Genomic DNA, 24,436 nt, shown 5'->3' on the forward strand with positions numbered 1-24,436 from the left:
TATTTTTGTTATTTTGTTATCCCCTTCAAAATTATTTTAGTTTGTTTCTCACTAGATTTGTATAGTTACAGTTTATAGCCATTTTTTTTCTGGAGATATGCTTAGGGTTGCTGTTATACTGAAAAGTTAAATTCCTCTTCACCTTTAGCTTTTTAGCAGTGGACTGAAGGTTTTGTTGGTAAATCATAGTTATATCTAATATATATGTTGTAAAAAATCTACCTACTCTCCTGTTAAAATGTCAGGTTTTTGTCATGTAAAAAAAATCATACCAAGAAGAATAATTTCAGATCTTTTCCCCCCACTAGACTGTTTGTTCACGATGAGTTTTTGTTGAGTTGTTATCATTGTTTGTTTTCACTGTGTCAAAGGCAGTGTCTAAAGGTACCGTTACACTTAACGATTTACCAACGATCACGACCAGCGATACGACCTGGCCGTGATCATTGGTAAGTCGTTGTGTGGTCGCTAGGGATCTGTCACAGAGACAGCTCTCTCCAGTGACCAACGATCAGGGGAACGACTTCGGCATCGTTGAAACTGTCTTCAACGATGCCGAAGTCCCCGGGTAACCAGGGTAAACATCGGGTTACTAAGTGCAGGGCCGCTCTTAATAACCCGATATTTACCCTGGTTACCATTGTAAAAGTAAAAAATAAAAAAAACACTACATACTCACATTCCGATGTCTGTCACGTCCCCCGGCGTCCACAGGGTTAAAACTGCTTTCGGCAGGAACGCTGCTAATGCACACGCTCCGGCCGAGAGCTTCCCTGAACTGACTGTCAGTGCTGGCCGTAAAGCAGAGCACAGCGGTGACGTCACCGCTGTTACTGCTGTGTTGGTGTTAGGGTTGTGGTTAGAGTTGGGATTAGGGTTAGGGGTGTGTTGGGGTTAGGGTTGTGGTTAGGGGTGTGTTGGAGTTACGGTTGTGATTAGGGTTATGGCTAGAGTTGGGATTAGGGTAGGGGTGTGTTGGAGTTAGTGTTGGAGTTAGAATTGAGGGGTTTCCACTGTTTAGGCACATCAGGGGTCTCCAAACGCGACATGGCGCCACCATTGATTCCAGCCAATCTTGCGTTCAAAAAGTCAAATGGTGCTCCCTCCCTTCCGAGCACCGACGTGCGCCCAAACAGTGGTTTACCCAAACATATGGGGCACAAGCATACTCAGAAAAAATTTCATAACAACTTTGGGGGTCTAATTTCTCCTGTTAGCCTTGGGAAAATAAAAAAATAGGGGCTGAAAACTTATTTTTGTGGGGGAAAAAACTTATTTTTTATTTTCACGGCTCTGCGTTATAAACTTCTGCGAAGCATTTGGGGATTCAAAGTTCTCACCACACATCTAGATAAGTTCTGTGGGGGGTCTAGTTTCCAAAATGGGGTCAGTTGTGGGGAGTTTCTACTGTTTAGGCACATCAGGGGCTCTGCAAAATGTAACATGACGCCCGCAGACCATTGCATCAACGTCTGCATTCCAAAATGTCACTACTTCCCTTCCGAGCCCTGTCGTGTGCGCAAATAGTGGTTTCCCCCCACATATGGGGTATCAGCGTACTCAGGACAAACTGGACAACAACTTTTGGGGTCCAATTTCTCCTGTTACTCTTGTGAAAATAAAAAATTGCGGGCTAAAAAATAATTTTTGAGGAAAGAAAAATTATTTTTTATTTGCTCGGCTCTGCGTTATAAACTTCTGTGAAACACTTGGGGTTCAAAGTTCTCACCACACATCTAGATAAGTTCCTTGGGGGGGTCTAGTTTCCAAAATGGGGTCACTTGTGGGGGGTTTCTACTGTTTAGCCACATCAGGGGCTCTGCAAACGCAGTGTGATGCCCGCAGATCATTCCATCAAAGTCCACATTCCAAAATGTCACTACTTACCTTCCGAGCCCCAACGTGTGTCCAAACAGTGGTTCCCCCCACATATGGGGTAACAACGTACTCAGGACAAACTGGACAACATCTTTTTGGATCCAATTTTTCCTGTTACTGTTGTGAAAATAAAAAATTGCGGGCTAAAAAATAATTTTTGAGGAAAGAAAAATGATTTTTATTTTCACGGCTCTGCGTTATAAACTTCTGTGAAGCACTTGGGGGTTCAAAGTGCTCATCGCACATCTAGATTAGTTCTTTGGGAGGTCTAGTTTCCAAAATGGAGTCACTTGTGGGGGAGCTCCAATGTTTAGGCACACAGGGGCTCTCCAAACGCGACATGGTGTCCGCTAACAATTGGAGCTAATTTTTTATTCAAAAAGTCAAATGGCGCTCCTTTCCTTCCGAGCTCTGCCGTGCACCCAAACAGTGGTTTCTGACCACATATGAGGTATCGGTGTACTCAGGAGAAATTGACAAACAAATTTTAGGATCCATTTTATCCTATTGCCCATGTAAAAATGAAAAAATTGAGGCTAAATTTTTTTTTGTGTGAAAAAAAGTACTTTTTCATTTTTATGGATCAATTTGTGAAGCACCTGGGGGTTTAAAGTGCTCACTATGCATCTAGTTAAGTTTCTTGGGGGGTCTTGTTTCCAAAATGGGGTCACTTGTGGGGGAGATCCAATGTTTAGGCACACAGGGGCTCTCCAAACGCGACATGGTGTCCGCTAATGATTGGAGCTAATTTTCATTCAAAAGTCAAATGGCGCTCCTTCCCTTCCAAGCCTTGCCGTGTGCCCAAACAGTGGTTTACCCCCACATGTGAGGTATCGGTGTACTCAGGAGAAATTGCCCAATACATTTTAGGATCCATTTTATCCTGTTGCCCATGTGAAAATGAAAAAATTGAGGCTAAACAAATTTTTTTGTGAATAAAAAGTACTTTTTCATTTTACGGATCAATTTGTGAAGCACCTGGGTGTTCAAAGTGCTCACTATGCTTCTAGATAAGTTCCTTGTGGGTCTAGTTTCCAAAATGGGGTCACTTGTGGGGGAGCTCCAATATTTAGGTACACATGGGCTCTCCAAACGCGACATGGTGTCCACTAAAGATTGGAGCCAATTTTTCATTCAAAAAGTCAAATGGCGCTCCTTCCCTTCCGAGCCCTGTCGTGTGCCCAAACAGTGGTTCCCCCCCACATATGGGGTATCAGCATACTCAGGACAAATTGTACAATAACTTTCAGGGTCCACTTTCTCCTTTTACCCTTGGGAAAATAAAAAAATTGTTGCTAAAAGATCATTTTTGTGACTTAAAACTTAAATGTTCATTTTTTCCTTCCACGTTGCTTCTGCTGCTGTGAAGCACCTGAAGGGTTAATAAACTTCTTGAATGTGGTTTTGAGTACCTTGAGGGGTGAAGTTTTTAGAATGGTGTCACTTTTGGGTATTTTCAGCCATATAGACCCCTCAAGCTAACTTCAAATGTGAGTTGTTCCTTAAAAAAAATGGTTTTGTAAATTTTGTTGTAAAAATGAGAAATCGCTGGTCAAATTTTAACCATTAAAACTTCCTAGCAAAAAAAAAAATTGTTTCCAAAATTGTGCAGATGTAAAGTAAACATGTGGGTAATGTTATTTATTAATTACTAGATTGTGGCCAGATTCTAACGCATCGGGTATTCTAGAATATGCATGTCCCCGTAGTATATGGACAATGATGATTCCTGAATTCGCGGCAGACTGTGCCCGTCGCTGATTGGTCGAGGCAACCTTTATGACATCATCGTCGCCATGGCAACCATTATGACATCTACGTCGATACTGTGCCCGTCGCTGATTGGTCGAGGCGAATTTGCGGCAGACTGTGCCCGTTGCTGATTGGTTGAGGCAACCTTTATGACATCTTCGTCGCCATGCTGTGCCCGTCGCTGATTGGTCGAGGCCTGGCGGCCTCAACCAATCAGAGACGCGGGATTTCCAGGACAGACAGACAAACCCTTAGACAATTATATATATAGATTTTGTGTCACATAACTCTCTGGTTTAACAGAATAAAGATTCAAAATTTGAAAATTGCGAAATTTTCAAAATTTTATCCAAATTTCTGATTTTTTCACAAATAAACGCAAAAATTATCGACCTAAATTTACTACTATCATGAAGCCCAATATGTAACGAAAAAACTTTCTCAGAATCGCTAGGATCCGTTGAAGCGTTCCTGAGTTATTACCTCATAAAGGGACACTGGTCAGAATTGCAAAAAATGGCCAGGTCATTAAGGTCAAAATAGGCTGGGTCATGAAGGGGTTAAAACCAATAGTGTCATTCAAAAGTACAACTCGTCCTGCAAAAAGCAAGCCCTTACAGGGCCATATTGATGGAAAAATAAAAAATGTTATGGCTCTGGGAAGAAAGGGGAGCAAAAAATGAAAATGCAAAACCAAAAATATCTCTGGTCGTTAAGGGGTTAAATTAATGCGATTACACATGTTTTGCTATAAGTATGTTTATTTCCATTGTGTCTATTGGAACAATACAAAACAACTGAGAAAAAAAGGCAAATTGGACATAATTTCACACAAAACCCCCAAAATGGTCCGGACAGTATTTTTGTGTTGTTCGACAATAGAAGTAAACATGTGTATAACAAAGTGTGTAATTGGAATAATTTTCTGTGAGAAATACTTGATTTTCTGGAACAATTTCAAGGGTGTCAATACTTTCGGCCATGGCTGTATGCGTGTAAAGAAACTAGTAAAAAGCGCTAACTGTTGTGAATTCTGTGGTCACAAGTGGTATTGCAGTCTCTGGGCGTCCTCCCTCAGGTGTTTTGGTGAGCTCGTTGGCTGCCTTGCTATTTAGCTCCACCTGAGTCTGTCTTCCTTGCTCCTTGTCAATGTTCCAGTGTTGGATCTGAGCTACTGCATCTTTCCTTGGGCCTGCTGCTCTGCTAGATAAGTGCTTCTAGTTTGTTTTCTGTTTTTTCTGTCCAGCTTGTTATTATCTTTTGCTGGAAGCTCTGAGAAGCAAAGGGGTGCACCGCCGTGCTGTTAGTTCGGCACGGTGGGTCTTTTTTGCCCCTTTGCGTGGTTTTCGTTTTAGGGTTTTTTGTAGACTGCATAGTTCTCTTTGCTATCCTCGCTCTGTCTAGAATATCGGGCCTCACTTTGCTGAATCTATTTCATTCCTACGTTTGTCTTTTCATCTTGCTAACAGTCATTATGTGTGGGGGCTGCCTATTCCTTTGGGGTGTTTCTCTGAGGTAAGTCAGGCTTGTATTTCTATCTTCAGGCTAGTCAGCTCCTCAGGCAGTGCCGAGTTGCATAGGTAGTGATAGGGCAATCCACTGCTGCTTCCAGTTGTGTGAGGACAGTTCAGGTACTGCAGTCTACAGAGATTCCACGTCTCAGAGCTCGTCCTATTGTTTTGGGTTTTTGCCAGATCTCTGTATGTGCGCTGATTACTGCACGCTGTGTTGCCTGATTGCCAGCCATAACAGCTAACGTATCCTAACTATAAAAACCCACTAAGTAAGTTATGTTTTCTAAATATAATTTTTTTTTTTAAATATTAGTCAAAAGTAAAAGTAAGCTCTATTTAAAAATTGTTTTATTTCTCATATAAAAAGTTTAGAAGAAAAATACATTGTATTCACTATTTGTCACTGTAAGAACTCAAACCTCTAAAAAGCCTAAATACCATGGCCCCTATTCAGTAACATCTGCATAAGGATTGATGAGGGGGCGTGCTGTATTTAGACGCTCCTGATTAATGAAAAGTTGCATGTAGCTTCCTGAATCTGGAGCAGGAGTCCCCAACTCCAGGCCTCGAGGGCCACCAACAGTGCAGGTTTTCAGGATTTCTTTAGTATTGCATCGGTGGTAATGTGATCATCTGCACAGGTGATGATTCCAACCCCTGTGCAATACTAAGGAAATCCTGAAAACCTGCACTGTTGGCGGCCCTCGAGGCCTGGAGTTGGGGACCACTGATCTGGAGTGTCTGATGAGTGGTGTGCACCTCCGTGCACAACACCAGAAATCTTAATCCAGTCAGGTACAGGAGTGAGATTTCGCACATAGGGAATGCCACAGCTTATCATAAATTAAATGAGCTGTGGCATGCTGACCCCATTGCGTTTCCCAGCTTTGCCCCTTTTGTCATTTGTCGTAGCTGGGAAAAATTGTCGTGAAAAGTCCAAAAGTTGCAACATTTCAAAACACAATTCTGAGTTGCGTCTATATTTTGCAACTTTTCAAAGCTTTTATGGTAGAATTCTGGTGTGAAAGCTTTGATGAATTGGGATCCATGTCTGTGTCAAGCAGAGACTGTAGAGCTCTGGCAACTTTTAAGAGTCTATCTAAAGACCATTTTTGTGCTAGCTAATTTGCTGAAAAGAACCCAGGGAATGCTTTAGTTTTCACCCTTTTACCCCACTACAAGGAACTGGACTTCGGTGCCGAAGCTCTTGAGTAGTCTCCATGGAGTAATAACTGGCTGATGGAGGAACTTGGCAGAAGCCATGCTGAAGCTAGAAGGACAGGGACACCTACAAAATCAGCAGGCAGAGGCGAGGTCAAGAGGATATTTGGGGTCAAGACCTTGATCTCGGAACCAGAGGGAAAATCAGGGGGCAAGTTTTAGGGTTAATTTAGCCAAGTTTTGAATCAATTCAAGGATCAGGCTATAGATTTGTAAGAGACAAAGCAGGATAGGTATAGTATCAGGAATAGTAATGAGGAATATTCCATCAGAGTTTGTAACAATACTGTATGATGAGCAAGGGACATGATTTCAGATTGAGGTTTAAACCACCATGTTCTGTCATTGGCCACCTAAGACTGTCCAGCATTTGGTCTGCAGACCTTCTCTGCCACTGGTTCATCATCAAACCCTACTTTAGATATATAAAAATGCCCACTAGTAGGTACATAGAGATTTAGGTATTGCTATAATTCCCAAGTAAAATTATGTCTCTTATTAGGCTGCCGTCACACTAGCAGTATTTGGTCAGTATTTTACATCAGTATTTGTAAGCCAAAACCAGGAGTGGAACAATTAGAGGAAAAGTATAATAGAAACATATGCACCACTTCTGCATTTATCACCCACTCCTGGTTTTGGCTTACAAATACTGATGTAAAATACTGACCAAATACTGCTAGTGTGACGGCAGCCTTACTCGCTTCCTGCACTGGAGTCATTCCAACGATGGATGGTGAGAGCGCCAACAAGCAGGAAAACAAATCTTTATTAAACATGAATGGCAATCTCAGTGACAAACACACAGCCCAGGAGAAGAATGATAGTCAGGGCATAGAGCATGTCTGACAAAGATGGATGTAGGTGGTGCAGAAATAAGGCTGTGTGATTATGTAGTAAATTAATGTGTGAAAACGATAAAAATATAAAGTCCTCCCTGTCATTCAAAACGATATAAAAATTACCTCAACACCATAAAAAATGAAAAAATTATGCCTAATTTATCCATGAGCAGAAAACTGCTTTAGCTATGTGCACACGTAGGAAATGTGGTGCAGAATTTTCTGCACTAAATCTGCATCTGCAGATTTGATGCAGTTTCTGTGCAGTTTCTGTGCAGATTCTGTGCAGTTTCTGTGCAGTTTCTGTGCAGTTTCTGTGCAGTTTCTGTGCAGTTTCTGTGCAGTTTCTGTGCAGTTTCTGTGCAGTTTCTGTGCAGTTTCTGTGCAGTTTCTGTGCAGTTTCTGTGCAGTTTCTATGCAGTTTCTGCGCAGTTTCTGCGCAGTTTCTGCGCAGTTTCTGTGCAGTTTCTGTGCAGTTTCTGTGCAGTTTCTGTGCAGTTTCTGTGCAGTTTCTGTGCAGTTTCTGTGCAGTTTCTGTGCAGTACAATGTAAATCAATGTGAAAAGAAAAAAGCTGTGCACATGGTGCAGAAAAATCTGCGCAGAAACGCTGCAGAACTGCACAAAAGAAGCGACGTGCACTTCTTTGAAATCTGCAGCGTTTCTGCGCAGATTTTTCTGCACCATGTGCACAGCTTTTTTCTTTTCACATTGATTTACATTGTACTGTAAATCACAGTGCAGTTCTGCAGCAGAAAAATCTGCTGCAGTTCTGCACCAATTCTGCACTAAATCTGCATCGTGTGCACATATCCTTACTCCTTAGCGACCAGAGGTATTTCAGTTTTTGCATTTTAATTTTTGCTCCCCTTCTTCCCAGAGCCATAACTTTTTTTATTTTTCAGTCAAAATGGCCATGTGAGAGCTTGTTTTGTGCTTGACAAGTTGTACTTTTGAACGACACCACTGATTTTAGCATATCATGTACTGGAAAATGGGAACAAAATTCCATATGCAGTGAAATTGCAAAAAAAAGTAGAATTCCACAGTTTTTTATTTATTTATTTATTTATTTTTACCATATTCACTGAATGGTAAAACTGACCTGCTATTATGGTTCTCCAGGTCATTTCGAGTTCATAGACAACAAACATGTCTAGGTTATTTTTTATTTAAGTGGTAAAAATAAATCCAATGGTGCCATTTTACTAGACCTGTAGCGTCTCCATTTTTCGTGATCTGGGGTTGGGTGAGGGCTTATTTTTTGTGTGTCGAGCTGATGTTTCTATTGATACCATTTTAGTGTAGATACGATCTTTTGATCGCCTGTTATTGCAATGTAGCGGAGGCCAAAAAAACTAATTCTGACTTTTGAATTATTTCCTCGTTACGCCATTTAGCGATTGGGTTCTTTTTTTATATTGATAGATAGGGCGATTCTTGACACAACAATACCAAATATGTGCATATTTGAATTTTTCATTGTTTTATTTTGAATGGGGCAAATGGGCGGTGATTTAAACTTTTATATTTTTTTTAAAACATTTTTTTTTACTTTTTGCATGCTTCAATTGTCTCCATGGGAGACTAGAAGCTGCAATACTTCAATCGTCTCTGCTAAACACAGGCGATAATCAGATCGCCTGTGTGTAGCAGAAATGCTCACTTGCTGTGAGTGCCGACCACAGGGTAATCTGGCAATGACAACCATAGAGGTCTGCTGGAGACTTCTGGTTGTCATGCCAACCCATTGGTGACCCCTGATCATATGACAGGGTCACCGATGGACGGGATTAGTGACGCGCTTACGGTAAGCGCGAGTGAAATGCCATTGTCAGAGATTGACAGCGGCATTTAACTAGTTAACAGTGCCGGGTGGATCACGATTTCACCCACATCTGTTGCGGGCACTTGTCAGCTGTGTAGATCAGCTGTCATGTGCCTGGAAAGGTGCGGGCTCAGCTCCGGAGCCTGCACCAAACAGGAGGAGTCCCGCATCGGCGTACTATTATGCCCAATGTCGGAAAGGGGTTAAAAGGTGACAACTTTATAATGAACAGACAAGATCGCATCATTTGCCAAAGGCGCTAGACACAGCCCTGACGCCCCTTTCATGCCCAGTGACCTCTGTACAAGACAAAGAGCATAGTATGTCTATGTAACTGCAGTAAAGCATATCTCTGATTGCTGCTAACATAGCAAGATGGCTGCCTCCAAGAAGGCATACAGAGAACACAACACAAAAAAATCTACAATGGGAAGATAAAAATTTTCTTTATCAGCATTTAGCTTTAATTAGTAGAAAAATATAGATGATACATAAACTTTATAAAACTTTATGCAGACTAAACTTCTTTGTAGTTAAAGGGACACTGTCACCTGAATTTGGAGGGAACAATCTTCAGCCATGGAGGCGGGGTTTTTGGGTTTTTGATTCACCCTTTCCTTACCCGCTGGCTGCATGCTGGCTGCAATATTGGATTGAAGTTCATTCTCTGTCCTCCGTAGTACATGCCTGCACAAGGCAAGATTGCCTTTAATTGGATGGTCTCAGAGATTTAATGAAGACCTGTCACAAGGTGAAAAGTTTCCAGTTTTTGCTCTTATTTTATTCTCGCTACTCCTCTAACTAATCCGTTTTGTGTTGTTTTTTTTTAAATCCTCTATACAGTTCCAGAGATATGAGCCTTTTCATTTCCCGCACATTTTTATTGTCTTTATCAAAGGGGCCTTGGCTTGAAGTACTCTCTGAGGACGTGTTTTTAGGGTTCACGGCATTTTTACCCTGTAAGCAACACCCCTTTGGAAAACACCATAAAATTAGCAACAAATAAAAAAGGTCCATATCTCTGGAACTGTATGGCAGACTTATTAAAAAAAACACTCAGAGGAGCAGTGGGAATCATCTGTTGGGGGCTAGATGGCACATGCTATACACAAAAATCAGTGGATTCAGCTGCCTTTTCTCCTATGTGTATGGACACCTATAGAGATAAAAGCAACGAAGAGGAGAAGGTTATATAAGGCAGATCAGTGTGTGGCAAGGGAAGAAAGCATCCAAGAGTTCAAGGAGGGCATGTCAAACAAAATGTAAAGAATACGATTGTAAAAAGAGAGGAAAGTAGTCTGCAGGAGGAAAAAAATCACTTAGACTGTGTACAAGTTTATAAGGACAGTAGAGAATTTAGGGCAGACTCTACATGGGAAATCATATACCCGTCAGCATCAGTGCCTGTCAGCACAAGGAAAACTAGATCCTGCACAGTCTAATACTGTCAGGAGTGACAAGTACGCAGGAAACCTTTTCTGTGAAATGTTCTGGCACTATGAACATTGTCCTCATTGGTATGGAGGGAGAAGCCCATTTGCTGACTGAGTGGCGATACAGTGTTTACAAGCGTCACTACGAAGTTCTGTGGACTTCTGCCAAGCTAGTTTTTCTACTAGAGATCCAGGTAGTTTTGCCACTGTGCATTATATGTATTGAAAAATTCTGATTTTGTTGCTTGTCACTTGGACTTAGTTATAGAACTCTATGCAGTATGTAAATAGTCGCGTTAAAAGTGTGTAAGTCTCACACATGTGTGTATGGATGTGTGCATATCTCCTGGATTGAGTGACTTTGCTAAAGGACTAAGAAGCTGGACTCTAAGCCAGGCTTGCTAACCAAAACTATTGTATGGACTTGTTGATTTATGTATTATTTTATGCTGGACAAGGACTGTATTTATTGTAATGTGGTTTATGAGGACTGATATAAACCAGCCAGACATTAAATAGAAACGGTTCCTGTAATACCGCAGATCGCTCCCAATTGAGTAGCATTTCTACATTTGGTGTTAAAAGTGCAAGCAGCAATCCCAGTGAACACTTGTGACTGGTACAGAAGGAGGAGCAATGTCAGTCAGCATGGAGGACCTGATTAAACACGTGGTGCAAGCCCAGCAGCACCATCAACAACTGCAGCAGCAACAGCTGCAGCAGCCACAGACTCCTGGCACAACAAGAGACAAATAAGCTATTTATGCAACAGCTCCAGCAACAGAATCGTCAATAGCAGTAGCAGATTTAATTAGTCACAAAGGCAGTTAATGGCATGGCAGCAGCTCCGAATGCAAGGTCGGCTGAAGATTTTTCTATCTTGAAGGCTGTGAGGAGAGCCATTCAGAAATTGAACCCGGGTGGCGATTTAGCAGCCTTTTTAACCGTTTTTGAAAGGATTGCGAAAGGGAGAAACTCCCATCAGAGCAGTAGGCAGAAGTCCTGGCACCATAGATAATGGGGAGCCATTAAAGGCCAACTATGATTTAGCCTTACAGGACACCCGAGAATATGTAAATTTGAAAACAAAATCTTTTTTGCGCTTGGGAGTGACAGTGTCTGTCAGGCAACAACAGGTCCACCACTGGGCATACGACTGTGACAAACCCCTTAGCTCTCAAATGTTAGATCTGCTGAGCCTGGTTGCAGCCAGAGTCCTCTACCCTGGTGCAGATGGTAGGGTGAATTGTGATGGATTGGTTCGTGCACTCCTTTCCGAACCTGATGCCGACTTGGGTTGCCCAGGAAGATTCCCGGGATGCCAATGACTTGGTTGGACTGGATAAAAGATATCAGGGGGTTGATGGTTCCTTGGGTTGGCAACCCACTCCATTCAGGGGGGTCACATCAGGGTTCACATGGTTCAGAGACTAAAGAGGGGGGTAGGATGTCCAAGGAAGCAGCAGAGATCATACAGAGGGTCTCATTAGGGAATGTAATTTGCTGCAGATGTCACGGCCCAGGTCAGATAGTTGCCATTGTCCCCTGACAGCCAAGCAAATGCACCGTTGTTCATTCTATGCATGTCCGGCCTGCAGTGTGGACTGTCCACCTGGCGATGGGCTGTAAAAGCGTTTATGAGCAAATGACTGGACTACTAGACTCAGAGAGTTTGGTGACCCTTGTGAGGGTGACACTCCCTCTGCAATTGAATCCTGGGAAGAAGATGGGTGTCCACTGCATTCATTGGGATGCTAAAGACTATCTGGTGGCCAGAGTGATAATTTAGATGACCCAAGGTACTCAATCCCATTACGTTGACGTGGTCCAGAATTTATTGGACCCAATTATCATAGAACAAGACCTTGTGTTGTTTTGGGACTTGTGTGGGAAGGGCGGAGACTTTGATTGCTCTGGTATGAGATGGGTTGGTCTTAAGGAAGTCTCACGACACTTAGAGTCTGACAGGTTTCGTTTCTGTGTAATGGTGGGAGAAGAGGAGGTAGTATTCTCTGAGGCCAACATTCCTGATATAGGGGTGACTGGAGAAAATATGGGATCTGCCCAACATAGAAACCTAATTTTAAAAGAAGCATTCAATAATGTAACTCTAAACGGCATAGCAAGGGAGACAGGGAATGACACTAGAGTTTCTTATTTTATGGTGAATGGGGACTTGTTGTATCGGGTTACTAAGTTCTGAGAGGAAATATTGGAGAAATTGTTGGTACAAGGACCCTATAAACGTAGAGTGTTGGACATAGCCCATTCACATGTTTTGGGTGGCCATCTGGGTGTCGACAAAACCCAAGAACAAGTCAGGTGGAGGTTTTATTGGCCTGGATGTCACCGAGAAATCTTAAAGTATTGCAAGTCCTGTTATACCTGCCAGATAACTGCTCACTTCCAAAATCCCCACATGCCTCAACTCATCAAGGCATAGCAAGAAAGAGACTCCATTGATACTTCCTATTTGCTGGGTAAGCCAGAAGGGGACATTAAATATGTCACAGTAGCAGAGACACTGTCGAAGTCCAAAAAACAGCAATGTCGGGTATTGCTGCAGCATAACCAGGACCTGTTCATAGATTTCTCTGGATGTGCAGATGTCATTGAACATGAGGTCCTGACGGAACCCCATGTGAGGGTGAATTTGAAGCCCTACCGAATTCCAGGGGCCCGCCGAGAACTGATCTCCAAGGAAGTGAAGCATATGCTGAATCTCTGAGTCATTGAGGAATCTAAGAGAGGGTGGTCTAACCTGATTGTCCTTGTTCCAAAATCTAATGGAGAAAGGAGATTCTGTAAAGATTATCACATGCTGAACAAAGTGCCGTGTATCGCTAAGCTGATTGAGAGACTTGGGCCGGCAAGGTTCATAACCACCTTTGATATAACAAAGGGTTACTGGCAAAACCGTGTCACAAGAAGCAAAGGAGAAGACGGCTTTCTATACGCCTGACGGATGCTTTCAATTTGTCTGGATGTCATTCGGACTACAGGGAGCTCCGGGCCACCTTCTAGAGAGTCATGGACTGCATACTTGCACCTCATAAGAATTACGCTGAAGAATACCTGGACAATATCGTAACCTTCAGGTCAGATTGGGGTAGTCATCTAGCAAAGGACCAGGTGGTGTTTGATGCTCTCAGGATGGTGGGATTCTATATAAATCCAAAATAATGTGTCATGGGGAAAGAGGAGGCCACATATCTTGGATATGTAATAAGTAGATGTGAAATCAAACCTCAGATCAATAAAATGGACACAATGCAGAACTGGTTGAAACCACTCTCAAAAAAGCAAGGCCTTTCTGGAAATCGTGGGGTAATACAGGAGGTTCATTCCAAACTTTGCCCTATCTTTTAGGGCAGAAATTTAAATTAGTGTCAGACCATGCCTCACTTAGGTGGATGAGGGAGGAAAAGGGAAAATGCTTGTGTTACCCCCTGGTTTCTAGCCCTGCAGGATTTTCTCTTCCATGTGGAACATAGATTCGGGAGTTACATGGTAATGCCGTTGCCTTTTTGAGAAGTAGAAGAATTGGCCGAGCCCACAGCTTTAGGCAGAGGGAGTAATGCTTTAGTACATATAGGACTAAAATGGGTTATTTGGCCATGACAGTTTGAATGCTAGCAGCTGAAGAGTTAGGAGAGACTGCTTGTTAGGGCTCATTCTCACATGCGAGAAACTCGGATGAGTCTCGCACGTCAATACCCGGCACTCGGATCGGAGCGTGAGGCCGCATAGCAATACATGCAGCTGCCTTCTCCGCTCCTGAGTGCCGGGTGCAGTGCTGGGTATTGACGTGCGAGACTCATCTGAGTTTCTCGCATGTGAGTATGAGCCCTTATATCTCCACCCCTGGGTGTGGTTGACTTTGTAAATTATGAGCTGTTTGTCTCACACATGGCTCTGTGTGTCGAGGTCTGCAGATCTCCTGGATTGAGTGACTTTGCTCAAGGACTATGAAGCTGGACTCTAAGCCAGGCGGGCTAACCAGTACTATTGTATGGACTTGTTGATTTATGTTTTATTTTATGCCTGATAAGGGTTGTATTTCAGTTGCCTGTGATGTGGTTTATGAGGACTGAAATAAACCTGCTGGACTTTAAATGGTTACTGTGATACCTCAGATCTCTCCCAAGTGAGTAACAGTACAGGTAACACTTTTCTAGGTTATGGAGGACCTTTCATTGGATTTTTTTTATTTCTTTAAACTGAGTACCTCCTAAAATAGCCATTGATTCTGGAACAGTTTCTTTTTCCCTGTGCCCTCTGTTTCACATTTGTGCCTCCAAGTAATAGAGATGAAACTGTTCCCTTTCAACCAACTTAGCATAAACCACAAAACTTATTTGTTGGCGTTTGCTTTTTCTCCTTTCTGACAGAAGTTCTGTCATAAAGTATACTCCAAGTTGGCTGAAGGTAAAATTTGCTAATTGCATTGCATAATAATTGCATAGCTGTGGGCAGAGAAAAAAATCCAGAATTAGTGGAACAGTGAAAATCGGAGGAGGTACTCAGTTTAAAGTAAAAAATCCATTGAAATGTCCCGTTTAAGTAAAGTCATTAAATTATTTGTAAAGAGTGGTGTATGACACAGTTAGAATTCATATTTGGTATACCATATAATGTGTGATAATGTGTGCAAACTGTAAAGCGCTGCGGAATATGTTAGCGCTATATAAAAATAAAGATTATTATTATTATACCACTGCCTATATATTCATAAATCTGAAGGTGGAGACAACAAGATTTAAGTTAATGTTGTAACAAGCCATGTAATGCTCCTCTGGGAATTTAAATATACAAATAGCTTATTCAGAGAGGAAGAGGACTTGAACCTCTAGTGCTTTGCACTGATGAGGGGCAAACACCCCTATTCACTTGTCCACAAATGGAGTGTCTGGTTTGGATTTTGATCCTAAGTCCAAAGTCATGTCGCAGTGGGTGTTAAAGCGTCAATATTGACTTTTAGGGGTGCTACATCCAATAGGTTGCAGTAGACTTCAAGCCTTCCTCTCTGAAGAAGCTATTTGCATATTAGAATTCTTTTTTGCAACATAATGTTATCATATTGTGTGTCATTGTTGTATTAGTTATTCAGCAAGTGACAACCTGCATTATCACAATACATCTGAGAAAGTGATCATTGGTCATGAGTTGCTCAGAATTTAACACCTCTCTGACCTTAGACGTACTATCCCGTCGAGGTGACCTGGGCCTATCTGACCCTCGACGGGATAGTACGTCATATGCGATCAGCCGCGCTCACGGGGGGAGCGCGGCCGATCGCGGCCGGATGTCAGCTGACTATCACAGCTGACATCCGGCACTATGTGCCAGGAGATGTCACGGACCGCTCCTGGCACATTAACCCCCGAAACACTGCGATCAAACATGATCGCAGCGTTTTGGCAGCATAGGGAAGCATCGCGCAGGGTGGGGGGTGATCGCGTTGCTCCGAGGGTCTCCTACCTCCTTCTCCCTGCAGGCCCTGGATCCAGAACGGCTGTGGGGCTGCTTGCGGGTCCTGCAGGGAGGTGGCTTACAAGCGCCTGCTCAGAGAGGGCGCTGATAAGCCAGGAGCACTGCCTGTCAGATCGCTGTGCTGTGCAAAGTGTCAGATCAGCGATCTATAATGTGATGTCCCCCACTGGGACAATGTAAAAAAAAAATATTTACATGTGTAAAAAAAAAATAAAAAAAAAAAATTCCTAAATAAAGGAAAAAAAAAATATTGTTCCAATAAATACATTTCTTTATCTAAATAAAAAAAACAATAAAAGTACACATATTTCGTATCGCCGCGTCCGTAACGACCTGACCTATAAAATTATCCCACTAGTTAACCCATTCAGTGATAACTGTCACAAAAAAAGGCAAAAAACAACGCTTTATTATCATACCGCCGAACAAAAATTTGAATAACACGCGATAAAAAAAGGATATAAATATCCATGGTATCGCTGAAAACGTCATCTTCTCCCGCAAAAAAACGAGCTGCCATACGGCATCATCAGCGAGTTATAGTCCTCAGAATAATGCGAGGCAAAAATAATTATTTTTTATATAAAATAGTTTTTAACGTATAAAAGCGCCAAAACATATAAAAATGATACATATAAAAATGATATAAATGAGGTATCACTGTAATCGTACTGACCTGAAGAATAAAACTGCTTTATTAATTTTACCAAACGCGGAACAGTATAAACGCCCCCCCCCCCCAAAGAAATTCATGAATAGCTGGTTTTTGGTCATTCTGCCTCACAAAAATTAGAACTAAAAGCGATCAAAAAATGTCAAGTCCCGAAAATGGTTCCAATAAAAATGTCAACTTGTCCCCGCAAAAAACAAGACCTCACATGACTCTGTGGACCAAAATATGGAAAAATGAGAGCTCTCAAAATGTGGAGACGCAAAAACTATTTTTTGCAATAAAAAGCGTCTTTTAGTGTGTGACAGCTGCCAATCATAAAAATCCACTAAAAAACCCGCTATAAAAGTAAATCAAACCCCCCTTCATCACCCCCTTAGTTAGGGAAAAATAATAAAATTTTAAAAATGTATTTATTTCCATTTTCCCATTAGGGTTAGGGCTAGGATTAGGGTTAGGGCTACAGTTAGGGTTAGGGTTTGGATTACATTTACAGTTGGGAATAGGGTTGGGATTAGGGTTAGGGGTGTGTCTGGGTTAGAGGTGTGGTTAGGGTTACCTTTGGGATTAGGGTTAGTTGTTTGTTTGGATTAGGGTTTCAGTTATAATTGGGGGGTTTCCACTGTTTAGGCACATCAGGGGCTCTCCAAACGTGACATGGCGTCCGATCTCAATTCCAGCCAATTCTGCATTGAAAAAGTAAAACAGTGCTCCTTCCCTTCTGAGCTCTCCCGTGCGCCCAAACAGGGGTTTACCCCAACATATGGGGTATCAGCGTACTCAGGACAAATTGGACAACAACTTTTGGGGTCCAATTTCTCCTTTCACCCTTGGAAAAATACAAAACTGGGGGCTAAAAACAATTTTTTGTGGAAAAAAAAAGATTTTTTATTTTCATGGCTTTGCGTTATTGACTGTAGTGAAACACTTGAAGATTCAAAGTTCTCACAACACATCTAGATAAGTTCCTTGGGGGCTCTAGTTTCCAATATGGGGTCACTTGTGGGGGGTTTCTACTGTTTAGGCACATCAGTGGCTTTGCAAATGCAACGTGACGCCTGCAGACCAATCCATCTAAGTCTGCATTCCAAACGGCGCTCCTTCCCTTCCGAGCTCTGCCATGCGCTCAAACAATGGTTCCCCCCCACATATGGGGTATCAGCGTACTCAGGACAAATTGGACAACAACTTTTGGGGTCCATTTTCTCCTGTTACCCTTGGGAAAATACAAAACTGGGGGCTAAAAATTTATTTTTGTGGAAAAAAAAATAATTTTTATTTTCAAGGCTCTGTGTTATAAACTTCTGTGAAGCATTTGGTGGGTCAAAGTGCTCACCACACATCTAGATAAGTTCCTTAGGGGGTCTACTTTCCAAAATGGTGTCACTTGTGGGGGGTTTCAAGTTTAGGCACATCAGTGGCTCTCCAAACGCGACATGGCATCCTATCTCAATTCCAGTCAATTTTGCATTGAAAAGTCAAATGGTGCTCCTTCCCTTACGAGCTCTACTGTGCGCCCAAACAGTGGTTTACCCCCACATATGGGGTATCAGCATACTCAGGACAAATTGCACAACAACTTTTGGGGTCCAATTTCTCCTGTTACCGTTGGTAAAATAAAACAAATTGGAGCTGACTAAATTTTTTGTGAAAAAAAATTGAATGTTCATTTTTTTTAAACATTCCAAAAATTCCTGTGAAACACCTGAAGGGTTAATAATTTTCTTGAATGTGGTTTTGAGCACCTTGAGAGGTGCAGTTTTTAGAATGGTGTCACACTTGGGTATTTTCTATCATATAGACCCCTCAAAGTGACTTCAAATGTGATGTGGTCCCTAAAAAAAAAATGGTGTTGTAAAAATGAGAAATTGCTGGTCAACTTTAACCCTTATAGCTCTATAACAAAAAAAAATTTGGTTCCAAAATTGTGCTGATGTAAAGTAGACATGTGAGAAATGTTACTCATTAAGTATTTTGTGTGCCATAACTCTGTGATTTAAGGGCATAAAAATTCAAAGTTGGAAAATTGCAAAATTTTCAAAATTTTAGCCAAATTTCCTTTTTTTTCACAAGCAAACGCAGGTAATATCAAAGAAATTTTACCACTATCATGAAGTACAATATGTCACGAGAAAACATTGTCAAAATTATCAGAATCCGTTGAAGCGTTCCAGAGTTATAACTTCATAAAGGGACAGAGGTCAGAATGGTAAAAATTGGCCCGGTCATTAACGTGCAAACCACCCTTGGGGGTAAAGGTGTTAAAGGTGTTGTCTGGGCATAGGTCATCAATATGAAATCAGTAGGAGTATAATATGAAATCAGTAGGAGTATAATATGAAATCGGTAGGAGTATAATATGAAATCGGTAGGAGCATAATATGAAATCGGTAGGAGCATAATATGAAATCGGTAGGAGCATAATATGAAATCGGTAGGAGCATAATATGAAATCGGTAGGAGCATAATATGAAATCGGTAGGAGCATAATATGAAATCGGTAGGAGCATAATATGAAATCAGTAGGAGTATAATATGAAATCGGTAGGAGAATAATATGAAATCGGTAGGAGTATAACACTTGTAATGTGAGTTAAAGGGATTTTCCGCTACTATGATGCACATGATGTATCTTTACAATGAGTCATTAATATCAAATTGGTAGTGATCCAATGTTCAGCACCGCCCCTCCAATCAGCTGCTATCAGCTCTGTGCTTCATCGGCGATAAACTGTGTATTGACAGCTCTGTTAACTGTTTAGTAGTCAGACCAGCACCCTACGCAGGAGTAGTCACTGAACAATGTAGAGAGCTATGGTGTTTCTCCCCCTTCACGATTGTCGGACCTCCAATTTAATGGTCATAAAAGTGTTAACAGACTAATACAATTTGCAGGCAGTTGTACAGCCTCCTCCCACAGACTTATGTATTGTTATAGTCTATAAATACTGTTTAACTGTCATTAAATATTCTGGTTTCTAACAATAATGAGATAACAAAATGAATTCTGTTCCAGAATACACAGCAAATCTGAAAGAGAACTCCTAAAATCAGATTTCAGCTTGATGTGCTTTCTCTAGTAGTAGTAGGGGTTTTTTATGTGTAGTCACATTAAAAATGGAAAAAAAGAAGAAATCGTATAGTATATTGTTCTTTGATGATACATTACCTAAGGGCTTCTCCAGGCTTTAAAACTAGAAGACTTTTCCTCCACAAGATAATACATCAATATTAGGCTGCGGGGTCCTTCCCTGAAGATCAGCGGTTTGCAGCTACTGTACTTCTTGATTGTTTCTAATGGTTTCACATTGGTTTGTACTGAATACTCCTCATAGCAGTGGTTCACAAACCCCAGGGCTGGCAGTCTATATGGAAATAACGCCAGAATGCCCAGTGTAAGGCTGCCGTCACACTAGCAGTATTTGGTCAGTATTTTACATCAGTATTTGGAAGCCAAAACCAGGAGTGGGTGATAAAAGCAGAAGTGGTGCATATGTTTCTATTATACTTTTCCTCTAATTGTTCCACTCCTGGTTTTGGCTTACAAATACTGATGTAAAATACTGACCAAATACTGCTAGTGTGACTGCAGCCTAAGATAACGGTCTGACAACTGGATAAGACAGCGTTGTCACTTCTCTTAAGGTACCGTTACACTAAACGACTTACCAACGATCACGACCAGCGATACGACCTGGCCGTGATCGTTGGTAAGTCGTTGTGTGGTCGCTGGGGACAGCTCTCTCCAGCGACCAACGATCAGGGGAAAGACATCGGCATCGTTGAAACTGTCTTCAACGATGCCGAAGTCCCCGGGTAACCAGGGTAAATATCGGGTTACTACGTGCAGGGCCGCGCTTAGTAACCCGATATTTACCCTGGTTACCATTGTAAAAGTTAAAATAAAAAACAGTACATACTCCCATTCCGATGTCTGTCATGTCTCCCGGCGTCAGCTTTCGCACTGACTGTGTCAGCGCCGGGGTGACGTCCCCGCTGTGCTCTGCTTTACGGCCGGCGCTGACAGTCAGTGCGGGAAGCTGACGCCAGGGAACGTGACAGACACCGGAATGTGAGTATGTACTGTTTTTTTTTTAACTTTTACAATGGTAACCAGGGTAAATATCGGGTTACTAAGTGCGGCCCTGCGGTTAGTAACCCGATATTTACCCTGGTTACCAGTGAACACATCGCTGGATCGGCGTCACACACGCCGATCCAGCGATGACAGCGGGTGATCAGCGACCAAAAAAAGGTCCTGATCATTCCCCAGCGACCAACGATCTCCCAGCAGGGGCCTGATCGTTGGTCGCTGTCACTCATTAGGAGATCGTTAGCGAGATCGTTGCTACGTCACAAAAAGTGTGACGTTGCAACGATATCGTTAACGAAATCGTTATGTGTGAAGGTACCTTTAGACTGGATATTAATGCAAAGTATAACTAATAACTAATTGCCTCTAACCATTAGTATAAATCAGTGAAAAATCCCTAACTTGGTTTTAACAATTACATTAATCAAAATCTATCCACAAATCATTAAATAAATGAAATTATTTTTGGACCTAGTATAAAGGGTGAACAGAGGTGGCAGGATGTCTTTGCCCTTCTACCAAAAGCGTCACCAGCATTACGACCGTGGTTATCGCAGCACGGACCTGCAGTCTACCTTAAGCCAGTACCAGCATGAAGAGAAGCAGCACCGTGCCGCACACAGCAGCCATCTTGGGTAACTGTTCCTTTCTTATACCTGCAGTTCTTCTAACTTGTTGTTTGATGCGTGTACAGCACTAATCCCAACCCTCCCATGGAATAATCCTAGCCTTCTTTTATTCCGATCTTATACTGGAAGATTCTTTTAACTTTATATTCCTTCTCCTCCCTTGTTCTTGCCTATAATCATTTTATACAATCTGTCCCTTTTCCTTTTCCTTTACCCCTACTTTTCTACATGAGCAATTTTTGTTGTGGAAATCTAAAAACTTCAGTAGAGTCAATAATTCCAGTTTACAGTGGTGCATTACATTGCATCACATTTAGGGCTCGTGCAGATGGCCGTATTTTCAGTCCAGGCGCGATCTGACAAAACATTGAATCGTGCTCGGACCAATGTTATTCTATGGGGCCGTGTACATGTCCAATCTTTCCCTTGGACAGGGTATATTCCGATCGCACTTGGCCATGCAAGTCAGTGCCTCTGTTCAAAAAATTGGACAACACTCGGATGACATCTGAGTGCAGTCGTATTTTCATGGACTGACAGAATAGAGAAGATGGAGAGATTTTTTTCCCATTTTTTCCTCATCCGAGAAAATCACATCACAATATGATCATATTCTGATCAGAATCTGATCAGAGTGTGATTACATAATCGTCCCTGTTATGTCTGATGAGAGAAATTACTGTGGTGTGACCCGAGCCTTAGGGTAGTCTTACTTTAGACTCTGAGGCCATTAAATATGCCTCAAAAGCACTGAGATCCCTAAATCTTTATTCTGAGTACCTATGCATTACATCAGGCCTGCATTACTCATCCAATGAATACACTAGCATATATTTGTCGATCACCAGTGATTAGTCCTAATTTGTGGTCAAGTTTTGTTTGTTCATGTCAAGCATGTTTCATGCGATGAAAATTTCTGACCGTATCATGTGGCACAGAAAATGCTTATAATTATGGTGCGCTGCAAAGTGTCATAATTACGGTACATGTATGCTGCAAATATATGGCACAAATGTCCCTATCCATGTGTTGTGATGTGATACAATGATGACGCAAACAAAAATTGCTTGTGTAGACCTGACTCTACCGCTCCTTGCTTGTAATAATGCAGCATGTTCCGTCAATGTTTCATGTATTTCATATATTATTTAGATCTTTTTTATATTGCACTGATACCGAAGAACAGTTTTATTCCTGGATTATAGAAAAAGTCAAGTACATTCTAATTAGCTAAGGAAAAAATGACAAGGCAAGACTCTTCTAGGCCACGGCTTAAAGGGTTGTCCTGTTTAATGGAGGGGGACGTTCTCCTACTGGGGTCTCCTCTGTAGCAGCCAAAGTAGTAGCTGATAGAAAGTGTGGATCTCACAGCTCATTTATTGCTTGAAAAAGGGCTGTGCATCTTCTCGGATGCCATCTAGATCAGCTCATCATGTTTGCTTGAAAATGGGCTGTGCATCTTCTCGGATGCCATCTAGATCAGCTCATCATGTTTGCTTGAAAAAGGGCTGTGCATCTTCTCGGATGCCATCTAGATCAGCTCATCATGTTTGCTTGAAAAAGGGCTGTGCATCTTCTCGGTTGGCATCTAGATCAGCTCATCATGTCCCCTTTTCTGCTATTCAATCCTGCCAACCCCTTTGATCCTGAGAAGAGTTGTCATGAGCAGCCCAGAAGTTTGCATACATAAGAAATGCAGACTGATATGTCCCACCACTGATTAGCAGCTTTCTGCCTATGCACAGATTCACAGAATACATGACCTTTGACGCAATATAAGTATTTTCTTGCCCTATTAGTTTTCACTAAATTGATCATTTTATGTTGTTCTGCTGATTGTAATACCTATTATTTTGCTATTTTAACCTCAGTTTGTTATTTTTTCTTGTTTATGTACTATACTACATTATATGTTTTGTGTAATAGCTGCCTATGAATGTCTATATGAATGTCCTTGTTGATCAGCTGCAGCCTGAATACTTCCATTAAATGGTGCAGTCTCATCTGATGAAACTTTAAGGGCTAAAACCAATTAGCACTTAAAGATTTAGAATTCTAAAGGAATTATTTTGAAAAAGATGTCCAGGCTAATCAGGATTTACAACCCTTTTTTATAGGTCAAAATAGTATTGATTTTGCCTTACCACATGGTGAAGACCAGGACAAATAGATCTAGTTGATGAACACAACTTACAAAAACTTCCTTGCTAGGCAAAGAGGCTCACATGTATAATCAAAGAACTTGACGGGGCACATCTGAATTTTGTTTCTCGTGGGATCTGCACGGAAAAATCCGCAATGGAATCCGCAACGTGTGCACATAGCCTTACACTGATGACACACAAATGTCATCCGTGTGTCATGAGCGTGCACGTGTGCAGGACGTTTTGCGGCCAGTGCTGCTGTTAAAAAATGGACATGTCAGAGTATTTTGTCCGCAGACACACGGTCCGTGAAAACACACTAACGTGCGCAGATCTTGAATAGGTCTACGTGTGTAAGGCCGGTTTCACATGTCCATTTACTTCCGGTATCGGAAAAAAAGGTACCAGAGATGTCCGTGTGTATACTACGTGTGTCAACCGTGTGCCACCCATGTTGCCCATCAGTACCACACGGACAGCCGCTAGGGAAGAATCGCTACAGTAAGCGTTGTTCCCTGGCGGCAGGTGCTGAAGCCAGCTCTCATCATTCTTCCCTGCTCTGCCGGCGAGCAGAGGAGAATGATGATCGTTGTATTAAAGTCCGAACGACAGCAAGTGGCGGCTTTTGGGACTGTTACCCCCATCATCCAACACCTGCTGCCGCTAATAACAGACAGTAGGTGCTGATGATTGGGGTATTCCACAGCTGCCCGCTGCGATCTAAGGAAATAAATGAATGAAAAACCAACTTGGGTTCCCCCCTATTTTCTTGAACCATCATCGCCGGCAGAGCAGGTGAGAATGATGAGAGCCGGCTTCAGCACCCGCCGCTGGGGAACAGCGCATACTGTAGTGCTTCTTCCCCTGATGCATCACACGGACGGCAGCCATGTGCCGTACGTGTTTACACGGACCCATTAACTTGAATGAGTCCATGTGA

The 24,436-nt window shown here is 42.0% G+C and overlaps 1 protein-coding gene across 2 annotated transcripts in view; it reads left to right on the forward strand.

Moving 5' to 3' along the window:
* The window catches only part of MYOM1 (myomesin 1), a 198,613-nt gene that overhangs the window by 24,243 nt on the left and 149,934 nt on the right, over positions 1-24,436 (forward strand). For both annotated transcript variants that reach the window (XM_069731145.1, XM_069731146.1), the window contains exon 2: positions 21,199-21,358. In XM_069731145.1, the coding sequence (XP_069587246.1) occupies positions 21,225-21,358 (134 nt within the window). In that variant the 5' untranslated portion in view covers positions 21,199-21,224. The remainder of the gene's footprint in view (positions 1-21,198; positions 21,359-24,436) is intronic.

Source organism: Ranitomeya imitator, chromosome 6 (assembly GCF_032444005.1).
Source record: "Ranitomeya imitator isolate aRanImi1 chromosome 6, aRanImi1.pri, whole genome shotgun sequence".
Taxonomy (NCBI): domain Eukaryota; kingdom Metazoa; phylum Chordata; class Amphibia; order Anura; family Dendrobatidae; genus Ranitomeya; species Ranitomeya imitator.